The following is a 14,591-nucleotide window of genomic DNA, read 5'->3' as shown; positions in this document are numbered from 1 at the left end:
AAAAAAGCAGTAACTGTGTTTATATACAGAGGAGAGAAAATGCAGAGGTGCAGTCCAGCTTTGTTAAAATTAGTGAGCTATATGACAGTGATATTTCACTAAATTAGAGAGTATATTTGTTATGTAGTTGTTCCAGGCAAACATCAAATGAGACAATAATTTTCCTATGTATGGCCAATTATAACACTGTAGACATACCCCCCTCCCCTCCCAAAATTCTGCATGCAGTTATTGTTAGTTTATTTTTGCCTAACCCAATAACAAATAGAATTATTCATAATAAGCACGGTCATTCACTGGAGTGAAAGTTATAACACTATGAAAGATTCGTATTTGGCCAGAAAGCACCTCATATTGACACAGCGCTTGCTGATACTGCTTTGTGAGCAACTTGTTACCTTTTACCCAAATCCAGAAGAATGAGCATGCTTATGGAGTTATCTTTCTAGTCAGTAGATGGAGGCACAACTGCAATTCTAAATGGCAGAAAACAAGCAGTCTCTCCTATCAACTCTTCCCAAATGATTTTGTATCCGTCTTTGGACTGAGGCTGTTCTGCTTCTCAGCCTGCAGAAGCTTGGACAACTGCAAAGCACTAAGAGCTCACGACTCAGCTCACATACTTGAGGAATCACAAGCTATCTGGGGAGAGGCAAGAATGACAGCTCTTCCCTTAATAGAAAATGCAAGAAGTCATTTATTTTCCACCAGTGGCTGTCAGCAGAAATCCTGCTGAAGGCCTTTATCCTCCACAACAGGGTGAACCCTGTGACTGTTTTCCTGCTCTGACTTTTCACAGATCCATTTTATGAAGAGCAAACAGCCTCTTCCTTCTCAAGCAGAAACAGTGATGCTTTGGGACCTCCTTTCTAGGTAACAACAGCAACTTCACAGGAAAAGACTGCAGTCCCTATCAGGAAAGGGACAGTCTTTAGGGACAACACAGGGTAACAGCACTAGGCAGCTTCCAAAGCACCCACAGTTTGCACAGGTGAGTCCAGAGCATTTTACACACCGAGCACTTTTATCCACTAGTGTCATCAAGTTTTCCCCCACAAGCCTTTGGATCACATTTTGATCAAAAGCTTTCTTATTCAATAGATTTTCATCAAAGGCATGAAGAAAAGTAATCACTAGAAATAGCTGGGCATTCCACAACATAGAAATAGCTATGAGATGGGATTTGAATACACTATGTGTGCCAGGGGCTAAGCAGAGCCAAATAATGTTGGTTACCATCAGCCTCTTGGCTGAAAAACAGTGAAATTAAACATCTGTCATCAGAAAAGTCTAGTAGAAATACCAGCATGGTTCCTAATGAAAGTCACCAATGGAAGAGAGCTAGTGAATGTTATAAAGTCTATACATAGAGTTCAGGTGCATTTTACATAATAGATATCAAGCTCTTGGTTCTCATATATCACTTGCATAGAGCCTGATTAATATTTTTACCAATAAGTGCCAGTATTTGTTATTGCAGATGGTGGCACCCTCAGTATTTCTGAAAATAAACCCGTGCAAATCAAATATAATAAAATATTTAGACTCCTCACACTGCAATTTTTATTGTCATTTAGCCAACGTACAGTTTGTTCTGAGGCAGAAGAGCGAACCAGGACACTTCCAACAAAGCAGCAACTGAATCGTGTTCAGTAAATCCAATAGCCTGCTGCCACCAAAAGGAAAACAGTAGAATTACTCCAGGTGTAAAGTAACTATTACCAGTGGAATACAGTTAACTAAACATACGAAAAGAGAAGACAAATTTAGTATTTTAGTCAGGATGATGAAGTCTTTAAAAACCAAAAAAGCTGGGGATAAGAATTTCTAAAAGCTGATCTACAATCTCCTTCAGTTTCTCAATATTTTGCCACCTTATGGGACAGAAGGCTGGGTATGAAGGTAAAGAACAACTGACAGAACATTAAAGTGGTACAGTTCTCCAGGGCCAGCCTTCCTAGGGCTCTGATCTACCTTCCACGATATTCCACACCAGAAGTGAGATTTTTTTTAAAGTAAATTTAATAAGGTAACATGACTTCTCTCCAAAATAAATTCAGCATTTTAGAGGTCAAATGATTCATGTAAATTCAGCAGATCTATGGGCAGGCTGTAAGAAGCAGATCATAACATCGTTTATAAATACAAACCCAGGACTAGTCAATACACAAACAAGGGGGAAAGAAACATTTAAATGCTTATTGCTGCAATAAATATGATATGCTTTTGTGGCTCTTCTTCATCTCAATACTTCTCCCAGGTGCCATGCTTTGCACAGGTGGAACACAGGAGGGTACAGGAAAAGTCCTTCATCTTGTTTATACTCAGCTCTAATACAACCAAGTGGTTGATTTATAGTACAGATTTATGATTACTACTTAGAAGATATGAAGTACTACAGCAATTAATTCACAAGGGTAATGAATGCCTCTGCTTCTAACTATCAAGAAGATGGGTATCAGAGAAAAAAATCCTCAAGAGACAGGCAGAAGGCATTATTCATCTCATTCAATTTAGGTGCTTACATTCCCTTGGAATTCAACAGGACACAGTACAAGACATCGAATTCTTTCCAGATTGGCCATACAAAGGACCTGGGCTTCTAAAGGAGGTGTTTGAAGCCAAACAGCATGGCTACCTCCTGAAAGAATGTATTTGACGCAAACAGGTATTATCATCAATGGAGACAGAAAAGCTACCTGTTGCCTTCTGAAGTTCAGATAAGATCACTGCACACAAGGAAAATGTAACAAGTACAAGGAAAATAAACAAGTACTCTGACTTTCTATTGTCTATTTCTGCTATTTGCTCCCTTTCCTCCACTATCCAGAGGAGGAACAGAAAAATAAAACCACATAAAGATAACATAAACATTTTAATCATGCAGATTTTTCACAATGAAATATCAAGACTTGGAATAAATTTGCTCCAAAACTCATGTGACAATTGACAAGGAAGGGACAAAACAGATCTCTGAGTGGAGCTTGCTCCTCCAGCATCCAAGATGTGTGTCCAAATACTGAGATGTTATAAACACAGAGGAACACTTTTGAAGCTTGCTGTTGTCAACAAATACAATATAACGCCACCTCCCATGTAGTTAAATTCAGAGAGATACTAGAAGTGTTCCAGGCAACTCCCTAAAGCATGCAAGTATGTGTGTGGTAGTTCTCAGTTACTTGAAGATTTGGTTAAGCAACTGGTAGGGCCAAGATGGCGCTTCCCCTGCACATCCTTCAAACAAAAGAGAACAGCTCACACTGTATCTGTGTGACCTCTATGTCATAGCTTCAGAAGAGCCAGTTTATGCAAGAGGCAGAGATCTGTAGGCTAGCTGTAAGAACTAAAAAGAGGGTATCAAAAATACTAGCCAAGACAACGGTTTTTCCTACTAGGTAGATGGAGGAACAGGAAAACATGTTTAAGCCTTCCTTTCAAAGTACAACACTAATATCAACCTTTCCCTCACAAACTAAGAGGTGCGAAAGAGGAAGGGCCCTCAAACTGACCAGAAGGCCAAGAGATTTTTTTAGAATGCTCTAGAACAGAGGTCCTGAAAATATCCACAGGAATTAAAGTGTTACATCCTTTAAGTCACGCAATTCACAATATTTGACTTGAAGCTGTGTCTGTAAATGTAGTTGGTGTATTGCTTAGCTCGGAACTTCAGCTTTAAAGTGTGTTGAACAACATAAACTTTGGTTATATCCCAGGAATTTCATTCATAAGATGAGAAGAGTGGTGGCAATAAAGACCATAAGATGAACCTGACAATAGTGAGATGATGCTTTGTTATTTATGAATACGAATTTATGTTGGAAGGCATGACCCTGAAGACCACAACTGTTACCAGTTTTGGTTCTTAAAGCAGCACACAGGGAATGTGATATCCTCTCCCCAACACATTGCCATCCTCCTAAGCTATATGTCTATGTTACAGAAATGGGTAAATATTGAATACTTTGAATCATCTGTGCTTTCTGGGGCCTGAATTTATGTTATCTCCAGAATATGACAGCTCAACAGTGCTTGAATAAGAGTTGTATTTGAAACCTAAATTTCTCTAGCTATTTCCTGTAAACATGGTACTCTCTTTTCTTCTGGCCTCAAACACACCGCATTGGCCGAGCAGCTATGACATTTCAGTGATGGCTAAAGAGCCACCCACTTCTGCAAGCAGAAAAAGAAACCTATATAGTTTGGAGATCATTCACATGAAGTCAATATTCATCTAAAGTTACTATACGGCAGTAATGCACTGAAATAACTAGAAAAATACTAATTGTGTTTCTTATCTGCCCCATCTCTCACAGGTAAGCCAAAGGCACCTCAAAAAAAGCACCAAGAAGTCCAGGTGAGGAAAAAGGTATACCTATCAGGTCTAAAAAATTACTACCAAAATGGGAGAATGGATGACAAAGTAAAATTTGGCTTGGGGAGATTTAGCAAAGAAACTGATTTTTAAATTAACACAAAAAATGAATAAAGAATTGATTAGGAATCTACAACAAAGCACTGACGTATCAGATAGAATACATGAGGAGAATCCTAGAATCCCAGGTTGGAAGAGACATCAAGGACCATCCGGTCCAACATTTCCTGGCAAAGCATGATCTAGACTGCTGCGCAGAGCACCCTGCCCAGCTGCATCTTAAAAGCATCCAGTACTAGGGAAGTCACCACTTCCCTAGGGAAGCCATTCCAAATGGTCAAACCCCCTCATTTTGGCCATAACATACTTCCCCACTGGCATACATCTTGCAGAACACACACCAGATCCGACTGCTCTGCTCACCACAGCGGCTGTCTGCAGGCATGTGTGACAGTAACCAAATATCAGATTGAAGTGGCACATTTCACACATGCAGTTTCTTACCTGCCACAAAGAGGGAGACTGCTGCTAACAGCGCTGTGGGCACAACCTAATGATGAGAGACTGAGCTGCATTCTCTGCTGAATCTTGTGACACTGGTCATTTAAAGCAGCAGTTAATATCATCTGCTGGGCTAACCTGCAAGTCTACACTAACACACTGATTCCTGAGAACAAGACAGTAATAAAAGGGGGTTGGGGGTTGAAGACACTTTATAGTGATTTTTCTTTTAAAAGACACATACTTGCTTACTTTTGACCTTGTAACAAATAAGAACACAGATAAAAGCAAGAAAATTCAATTCCTTTTAAAATTTCCAGCATTTTTTTCCATCATATAGACTAACGCAAGGTAATCCTGAGGATTCTTTCCAGTAATTTAAAAGATGACCTTCAGCAACATAAATAGCATGCAGTAAAAATAACGCGCAGTGACCGAGAAAGCAAAGCAGGCAAGCATGTTGCTTTACTTGTAAGCAAAATACGACACTTTAAAAAGGGATAAAGCTCGCTGCTGGCTTGGGCGTAAAAAATTACCCAGCCAGAACTATGTTACCACGTTTAGATACACTTTTTCCTCCCCAAAAACCTGCCAGGCTGATACAACCTGCGAACATCCGTGGATTTAACCACCAGGTGGCAGCGGCCATTCAGGTATTTGTTAGCTGGAGGCTCCCTGTGCCACACTGAGCCGTGAGAACTATACCACGGTGTTCTCTAGAACAGAGAGCAAAAACATCCATTCCAAGGGAAAATCCCTTTCTCTCTACATAAAGCCAAATCTGTTTGCTGTTTAAAGCAGCTTGCTTCGCAATTGGTGATGCTTCTCCTAAAACGCAGTTTCCTTGTTAAGAAATACGTGAACAGCAGCTCTTCGCAGGAAGTTCTCAAGTACCGCTACTTCCATAAGCATAAACCCAAGAGCCGCCTTTACCTCAACAGAGCGCTGGCCTGGTGGGCTCCTGCTTCTGAGGAGACGCCTCCACGACACCGGGAGCTCACCACGGCATGCAAGGGAAGGGACGGAGCCAAAAGCTTCACCTGCTACTGAGGGCGACCGGCTTCACGCCGCGGCAGCACCCCCGGCCCCGGCTACAGTCAGAGCCGCACAGCGGGGAAGGATGCTGGTCGCTGTGCGGAGAGGCCCCCCCCGGACCGGGGCTCCCTCCCTTCAGAGCCGCGCCGCCCGCACCCGGTACCTGGAGGAGGCCGCCCATCTTGGCGTGCAGGGCGCGGAACTCCTCCGGCGCCGCCTCGGGGTAGAGCTGCCCGCGCAGCAGATCCTCCGTGATGTCCGCGTTGCCGTAGTAGGCGGCCTGGGCGATGCCGCTGAGGAGCGCGCTCAGCGGCTTCGAGCCCTCGGGCGGCGGCTGAGGCGGCTCCGGCGCCGCCATCGTGAGGAGGGCGGAGGCACCGCCCGCCAGTACGGCGGCCGCGCAGGGACAGTCCCCGCCGCCGTACCGAGTCTTCTTCTCGGGGTGAGGCGGATCGTGCCCTTAGCAAGGCAATCGTAAGCACCGAGTACCCAACACGCAAACGGAAAACGCAGCGGCTCTGCCATCCAGACTAATTTTATTTAACACTAGCATTTAGGCACGTCGCACCGAGTACATGGAACTTATTTCAACAAGGTGTAATAACACACACCAACACAGAGCCTCCACCGACCAGTATTTCATTCCCTGACAATGCCAGGTAATGTTCCAAAGGTATCTGTGATTAAAACAGGAAAAAAATACCTCAACACAACAAAAACCCCAATTAAACCCCAATCCCATTAACCAGGACCAAACAGGAATGACATGACTGGGTAGAATGCATTTTTTTCTATGCTGATTCTTCAAGTACTCTATTTTACTGAACACTCAGTTTAAGGAAGCTTCCACCAGCTTTGCTCTCTATCCTTTTGTTGTTAAGAGGCAGGGTTGGCCACAAAACATGGGACAGTTAAGAAAAAGGTACTAACAAATATCAAGTGTTTTCTCTGTGCACCATTCTATACAAGTTTAAATATAAAAAATATTAAAATGCTTTGTATATACAAGCATGTGCAGTCACAAAAGAGACTGTGTGCTTTCAAGTCTACAGCAAATTGTCTTCTAGTATGATTTATCAGTGGCATCACCACCTGATTTCAGTTATTTAAGCCCTTCATAGTTACACTTTTTTTGACATACAAGAAATATCACATTGCTCAAAAATATAAAACATAGGTTTATGATCAACATGATCTGTTCTGCCTAGTTCTTTATTCTGTATCTTTTTGTAAGTAGAGAATAGGCAAAGTACATGTGCAAGCTGTCCCCTGGCCTGAGGGAATCTTCAAGCTAGAGGAACAGGAAAATGAAAGATGTAACAGTATGTGCAGCTAACAATTTCTCCATTCTCCACTCTCTCCATTAATTTGGACAATACTTAAAATGTCTCTTTCCTACAGCAGTATTTAGACTAAATAGCATAGTTAAAAGCTTTAAAGAATACGGAGATACAGGAGTTCCTTTCAATTGCTAGAAATTAATACATAGCATGAGAAACTAACTCCATTTGGGTACAGAGTACTCACTGCACAGCCAACCTTTCTGGGGGCAATGCTCTTCTGTGGTGAATACAGTTCATGGTTGCACGTATTGAAAAAAGGGGCAGGGTAGTAACTCTTCATGGCTTATCCATATCACCACGGAACACAAAGGAAAAGATTTCTATCCTTCTGGTTTAGATCTCTGAAGATACTGTTCCCGATGAGACACTTTCCTCTGCTTCAGGCTGATGGACATCATAATGAGCAATGCTGGTTTAGTGACTTAGGCTGAGGTACAAAGACAAATCTGTTCTTTTAATTGCTTTTTCTTCTCAGATCTCGGCCTACTCAGTGTCTTGTGTGAAGACGGCAAGAAAGCTGGTGAAAGGTGCATATTTTGACTTCAAAAAGAATATAAAATTATTCAGAATGCACGTGGCATCAATCAGCAACCTATGTCTTTAAGGATATTATTTATTTGTTTTGTAAACAACCCTATTTTTAAACAAATAAAAAACACATTGAAAAGTCTATCTATATATATACAGTACATGTTAAATCTTCACTCCATTGTGATGCCATGGTTTTAAGCAGAAAAAAAAAGAGTTCTTGATCCAAAATTCAGTAGCAATATAACCCCCTTTGGCAGTACAGCACCCAGTGGTGCCAAGAGCCTGTCCTTTCAGGAGAACTTCATTTGTTATTTATCACCTGAACCGTTTTTCGGCCATAGTGGTAATAACTGTATGCAGATGTTACCGTCGTGAAAGCCGTGATGCACCTTTGGGGAAAATAGTTCCTGTAAGTCGTTTGAGTCCAAGTACAATAATAAAGGATCATTTTTAAGCTCATCATTATTTTTCACTACAAGTTCAAGGGCTATGTCTGACAGAAATAGGTTTTACAGATAATATGCTGAAATTCAGTTTTAAGTGGATTAGATAAACAAAGGAACGGCCGTGTAGTGCAAAGTAGAATGTTTCAGTGTAACTGCATAGGAGGCGAAATTTTAACACATTAGCACTTGTCTTAGAGAAGGGAAGACAAAAGATTCAGTACTTGTAGCCTACATTAATTTTTACCAGCTTGAGAACTGTCCGATGGGAGATATTATACATTGGTAGTATAAAAGGGGAACATTCAAACCACGCAAGACTGGAATGTCTCATTTTACCAAGTTGCAAAGCTAAAGCACAAGTTTTGGCTTCAGCCTCTTTTGTTCCCTCCTCAGATGCTGGGTAATAACTACCCATATTTCTAAATTAGCAGTGCTCCTCTGTGTTAAAGGCTGACACCATTCAGGTGAGAGCCACCACTACAGTCCTACCCCTCCATTACCACTGCTCTCCCTTGGCTCACTCATCCAGATAATTTTTGAGAGTGTGTTTACAGAAGACCCTGGTGAGTTACACCCAGCATTTCTTCATTACTCACACAATAGAATCGTAACATGGTTAGGGTTGGAAGGGACCTTAGGGATCATCTGGTTTAAACCCCCTTGCCATTGGCAGGGACGCCTTCCACTAGTTGGCTCAAAGCCCCGTCCAACCTGGCCTTGAACACTGCCAGGGATGGGGTGGCCACAGCTTGCCAAAACCAGGAGATGCTAAAGAAGCTGCCACCAAAATTAGCTGAACATCTGTATTCATCAATTAAAGCAAAGTAAGAAATGAACAAACCGAAGATGTTGTAACTCACTCAGAGTCCCCGACAAGCAGCAAAGTAAGCATCTTTCACAGATGAGATTCTAGTTTTGGCTTTCAAAAGGATGAAAAACTACACTGGCTGTCAAGATCAAGGTCCCTAGTTCCTTAAAAGCTTTTGGGTTTGTTTTGGTTTTGTGGGGTTTTGTGTTTTTTTTTTAATGTCTCTCTCCCTCCCCCCAAGAAGGATACAAGTAACACTGGGTTTTCTACTACTTGAAACTAAGTTACGTAGTAATTCTGCTGTTCAGCCTCTTTGTCCTGATCTCTTACCCAACTGCTCAGGAGAAATAACTGCACTTGTAACACCTGCTCTCAGGTACAGTTAAGCTTCAGGTACAGCTCACACCTCCAATGACAGCAGTGAAAGGAACAGCCACTATTTAAGGAGTTATGCTCCTGTTTGCCTGTTTTCATTCCATCCTTCCCCTTCCTTCCTATAGTCTAGCAGGAATCACAGATTTAACCAGATGCTTTTCAGATAGGCTTCAGAAACCTAGATTTCAAGGTAGCAGGTATAACATAAAGCAAAACCAAGAAAATATTTCCCATCTATTTTTACTGACATCAAAGTTATTTCTTCAAGGACACCTATGGCATGAATAAATAAAGAATCCATACAGCCTTTCTTCCCACTCCCTTCTTTTCTATTACTCTGAATTCTGCCTATTCTGAAGACTTGTTTCTCAGCTCTTATTCCTGGATCTTAACTAGTATCATCATTTGACTACTTTTTGCTTGTACAGTAAATTAAATACCAACAAATATCTAGCTCCTGTGCTTTTAAGAATACATGCTTAAAAAATTCAGGCATATGGGTCTATTACACCATCCCTGCAGGTTTTTTTTGTGCCACACAATTAGATTAATCTCAATTACCAGTTTCTTTAAGAGTACATTAAATTATCAGAAAAAAAACCAAAACCAGAAACAAATGAAGAGATAAGTTACCATAATGTCTGTAGATATATGCTGTCCACGTAATTGAAAACAGGAGCTGCTAAAGAAGCTGCCACCAAAATTAGCTGAACCATTGTGTTCATCTGATAAAAGCAAAATAGGAAATGTGACCAAAATGAAGACATGTACTATGTAAAGAATATAGACACTTTTATTACTGGTTTAAGTACTAGTCTATATACAGAAAATTTATTTAGGAACCTCTTTTAATGAGTTATATACTCAACTGAACTATACACTATACATACTCAAAATTAACACGTACTCTGACAGAGCATAGCTGAAAATCTTTCAGGATGTAAACTGCCTTCAAACTGGTTGGCACTATTTTGAAACTGCACTCAGGGGTAGTAGGAATCAGCCCCCTCCCTCCAAACTGCACACCACTCCAAGTACTGGGGTGTTAGTTACTACTCTTACCTTACTAATGAATGTTGGTTTTAATTGGGCAGTAGCATAACAGGGGTTAAAAAACCTACTGAGTGTTCTCTGTCGGGTGAGAAAAAGAGGGAAAAAAAGTCAATTTAGTATATTCGATAGTCCTCTTCACACAACACAGAAAAGACAACTGTAGCACTAAAGATTATACTGATATTGCTCTTATATGATTTACTACATAGCATAGATAGGAAAAACGTAAAAATAAATTTTATATGATCTATTACACATCATACACAGGAAAATAACAGTAGCTCTGACTCATCTTGATGAAACCTATTTTATGAAATACTGTTCTGCTTACAGATCTATCTGGTGAAAGAACAAGCACAACACCACATCTTAGGTTAACCACTCAAGTTTTAAGTCATCATCAAGTCTCAAAATTAAAATCTTTATTGTTTACAACATTGTTGAAGGCTTATTCATATTTTTATACTTGTAAAAATCACTGAATTGTAGAATGGTTTGGGTTGGAAAGGACCTTAAGGTCATCTAGTTCCAACCCCCTGCCTTGGGCAGTGGATGCCTCACATGAGGCCACATTGCCCAAGGCTCTGTCCAACCTGGCCTTTGAACACTGCCAGGGATGGAGCATTTACCACTTCTTTGGCCAACTTGCTTCAGTGCCTCACCACTCTCACAGTAAAGAACTTCTTTATATTCAATCTGAACTTCCCCTGTTTTAGTTTAAACCCATTACAGAAGGTTTAATCAAAATACAATGACTACATATTCCTACCATTTTGTTTAAAGCTATACACTTACCGGTGGAGAAAGAGTTTTGTATCGCACATAGAAAACAGCAGCAATGAGCGCTACATCCCTCAGAATAATCATGGAAGTAAGGGGAACTGAAAAACCAAGCCAATAGGATCTAGTGAAAGATCATGTTCATGATTAAAACCAAACCAAAAAGCACACAAAATATGAAGCAAGAGGATAACCACTCTCAAATGCTTCTGAACAAGTTTTATGCATGACTGAAGATTTTTACCATGATTTCTGAAAGAGTTTAATCTGAAGTCTTAAAAAAATCCAGTCCATGAGAAAATTTCTGATATAGCTACTCACTATTATTGCTTTAAAGAAATACACTTGAAAACGGCAGTGTATACTAGCTGGTTCTGGATATGGCAGCACGTGCTTTCTGTGATGTGTGTTAAGTATTTGAACAGAGCAAATAACCAAGTGCAACTGACAAAGCAAGAGTTCCAAGCCATAGTTTTCCTACCAGAAACACAAGAAATATTACTACACATAAAATCAGCTTCTTTACCTTATATAGTACATGCAATTGATGTTTTCTCACCTGGGATAAGATTTGTACAGGTCAGGCTTACGTAAAGCACACTGATGAGAATTTTATCAGCCAGAGGATCAAGGGCACTTCCCAAAGCTGATTTCTGATTAGCCCAGTTCCGTGCAATAAATCCATCCAACTGAGAAAAACAAAGGTCAATGTTTTTGTTAGAAAACTAAGAATAAAAATAGCTTATATAGGCTGTATACAGAGGTATTTCATGAATGACTTCACATAATGCAGCCAGTTTAAGATGAAATATGATATCCTTTAGCTGATATTTTATGCTTTTTTTCATATTGCATTCCAGATTTTGGAAGCCTCTGAACATATTCAATTCTGATTATTAAATAATATTAAAAAAAAAGGGAGAAAAAGGAAAAAAGAGTGACTGATGCTCTTAAAATTCACACAATTATTGTTATGATGGGTGGACCTGGGACACCTGCACACAGTTACAGACCACCGATGCGTAAGCACTGACTGGAGAAAGTCCACTTGCGGCTGGGTCAGGGAACTCTGATACTCATTCCCCGTGCTCCAACAGCACTAGGTCCCCTTCGGGCACCTCCCAGCTCCTTTCACAGTGTTGCCAAGGACATATATAGCATAAAACCAAATGTGTATTAGGATATGAATTTCAGTGCATGCCAATTGGATCACCATAACCCACCACTATCCCCACAGTATTCCCAAGCCGACACACACGTACCAAATCCGTAACACCAGCCAAAACAAAGACACCCAGTGCCACATTGAAGTTTTCTTCAACGATCAAATAGCCCAAAACTGGCGCCAAACCCATTCTTGCCATTGACAGCATGTTTGGGATGGTCCAGGGGTTTTCATACTGTAAAACAAGCAAGCAAAAACTTCAGGTCAGGAAGGCAAACCCCGATTTGGCAAGTAAAAATCAAGGCAAACACACACTTTACGTTAAACCAACCTTTGTGTGCTGCTTGCGCAAGACACACGGACACGTCCGCGAGCTACTAAACATTAACTCAGCCTCCAGAGCGACAAGGCACCACCGACAGAGACCCCCAGAGCCCTCCCGGGGCTCCAACTCTGGGAAAACCCACCCGTTCCCACCCGTACGGGGTTACGGGCGCTCCCCACCGCGTCACGTACCAGCTCGGCATAGCGCCCCGCCACACGCCGCTCCTGGGAGGGCTCCGATGGGGGGGCGGCGCCGCCGCTGAGGAGACGCCAGGCGGCGGCGGGCTCCCGCAGCAGGTTCTGGGGCTGCCGCCACCACCCCGCCGGAGCCCGGCCGCCCGACCAGCAGAACACTCCGCTGTTGCCATGGCGGCAGCCGCCGCGCCCCTCCGCCGCCGCTGCGCCGAGCCGGCTCACCAGAGGCCTTCCGCCGCCGCCCGGCCGCCTCCGCCCCGCGCCGCGGAGGAGCCCCCAGAACCCCCTGCCCAGCCAAGCGGCGGCCAGCATGGTGCGGGGTGCAGCCTGCCCGCGGGGCCTAGGCGCGCTGCGGCCCTGCCCGCGGCAGCGAGCGGCCTCCCGCCGCCGGCGCCATCCGCCGCCCCGGCAGCCGTGCGGGGGCTCGGGGACAGGGGACGAGCCGCGGGCTGTGCGTGTGCGGCGGCGGGGGGGGGGGGGGGGGGGGGGAAGCACACGACTTTTTGCGGCGCTTTACGGCAGTGCCGTCGCCGCTGCACCGTGCACTTTGCGGCAGGCTGCGTCTGGCGGGGGGCGCAGCGGGTGAGGTGGTAGATCGCGGCTGTGAGGAGAAACGGGGAGAAATGAGGAGAAAACGGGGATTTCGCCGCTTAAGGACCTACCTGCTGGTTGTAGCTGTCCCCTGGGGGCCCCCGGCAGCGGGCGGCGGAGTCCATGGCGGCATGGCGGGCTGTTGCCCGGGGCCACCCCGCTCCTCCTCACGGCGGGCGGCGATGTGCTCTAGCTGTTCTATAAGGGGAGGAAGGGGAAGGTTTACTTTATCGTAAGAGACTTCTCAGAGGAACCAAGTGGTTTCTTGTGCTCACTTTTCGCCCTCCCTCACCCACGTTTACTTTAACTCAAGGAGGAACAAGAGTTTACTTTTCCAAGTGCAGCCGTTGATTTGCTTCTGAGGCCTGCGCCTGCTTGCCCTCCCTGCTGGTAGGAGTCAGCGGTGGTGGTCATAGTTCTGGCATCAGTTTATCACCCAGGTAGCGTTTGAGCCCCAGCTGTTTAATCAGCATTAGTTACATGCAGGAATCAGTAAAACAGATGGAGGCTCTTAAAAACCAGTGGCATGTAGGTTATTTACCTCTTCCACAGCTGCCTCAATCTAGAAAAAGCAGCTAAAATCCGTGTGACTTTGTTAATTTATTAACCCTCCTGCCACATCAGGTACATGTATTTATTTTTTTCCTTTTTAGACTTGTGGAGGGTGAAGGCAGGATTTGAACATGACCTGGACACCGGGAAGGGGTGCACCATCAGCAAGTTTGGTGATGAAGAGAAGCAGAAGAGTGGCTGAGCATTGTGCTGCCATCTGAGAGAATTCTTATACTGAAAGTTTCTCAGCTGCCATTTTATTGCACTAGACCATGATTCTGATTTAATAAGAGTCAGGAAATGTTCAGCACTTTACTCTTGTGGAACAGACATTATTTATGTTATATAGATATCATAAAAATCACAGAATGGTTTGGGTTGGAAGGGACCTTAAACCTTCTGCTATACCAGGTTGCTCAAGGCCCCATCCAGCCTGGCCTTGAACACAGCCAGGGGTGGGGCATAAATAATAATAAATGTTACTTATATTTCCATGACACAGAAACATAAATTGCATGCC

The 14,591-nt window shown here is 43.1% G+C and overlaps 2 protein-coding genes across 5 annotated transcripts in view; both read right to left on the bottom strand.

Moving 5' to 3' along the window:
* COMMD1 (copper metabolism domain containing 1) overlaps positions 1 to 6,327 on the bottom strand; it is an 85,255-nt gene extending 78,928 nt beyond the window's left edge. For 2 of the 3 annotated variants that reach the window (XM_061461377.1, XM_061461379.1), the window contains exon 1: positions 6,072 to 6,327. In XM_061461377.1, coding sequence (XP_061317361.1) covers positions 6,072 to 6,266 — 195 coding nt within the window. In that variant the 5' untranslated portion in view covers positions 6,267 to 6,327. The remainder of the gene's footprint in view (positions 1 to 6,071) is intronic. The other variant, XM_061461380.1, reaches the window with a different exon arrangement.
* A 98-nt stretch (positions 6,328 to 6,425) lies between these two features.
* CRLS1 (cardiolipin synthase 1) lies at positions 6,426 to 13,830 on the bottom strand. 2 transcript variants are annotated; one of them, XM_061461375.1, is made up of 7 exons: positions 13,591 to 13,830; positions 12,507 to 12,644; positions 11,804 to 11,933; positions 11,260 to 11,345; positions 10,474 to 10,542; positions 10,045 to 10,136; positions 6,426 to 8,171 (listed from the first exon to the last, which is right to left on the bottom strand). In XM_061461375.1, the coding sequence occupies exons 1-7, from the start codon at positions 13,642 to 13,644 to the stop codon at positions 8,084 to 8,086; spliced, it is 657 nt and encodes a 218-aa protein (XP_061317359.1). In that variant the 5' UTR covers positions 13,645 to 13,830; the 3' UTR covers positions 6,426 to 8,083. The 2 variants fall into 2 exon arrangements, with proteins under 2 accessions (XP_061317359.1, XP_061317360.1); XM_061461376.1 differs by lacking the exon at positions 13,591 to 13,830 and adding an exon at positions 12,926 to 13,378.
* Between the last annotated feature and the right edge of the window lie 761 nt (positions 13,831 to 14,591).

This window comes from Pezoporus flaviventris, unplaced genomic scaffold (genome assembly GCF_033815535.1).
Source record: "Pezoporus flaviventris isolate CSIRO_AGI_PZ_B2104156 unplaced genomic scaffold, CSIRO_AGI_Pfla_v1 ptg000031l, whole genome shotgun sequence".
NCBI classification, from domain to species: Eukaryota; Metazoa; Chordata; class Aves; order Psittaciformes; family Psittacidae; genus Pezoporus; species Pezoporus flaviventris.
The sequence above is the reverse complement of the archived record's forward strand: the minus strand, read 5'-3'. Positions and strand labels throughout refer to the sequence as shown.

Excerpts from the sequence above, each read along its gene's own strand:
- CRLS1 (XM_061461376.1), bottom strand. The coding sequence starts at position 13,240 with ATGCTGGCCGCCGCTTGGCTGGGCAGGGGGTTCTGGGGGCTCCTCCGC. Across the intron at positions 12,645-12,925 it reads CGGGGCGCTATGCCGAGCTG|TATGAAAACCCCTGGACCAT; the intron begins GTACGTGACGCG and ends CTTGTTTTACAG. Across the intron at positions 11,346-11,803 it reads CTGTACAAATCTTATCCCAG|TTCCCCTTACTTCCATGATT; the intron begins GTGAGAAAACAT and ends TTGGTTTTTCAG.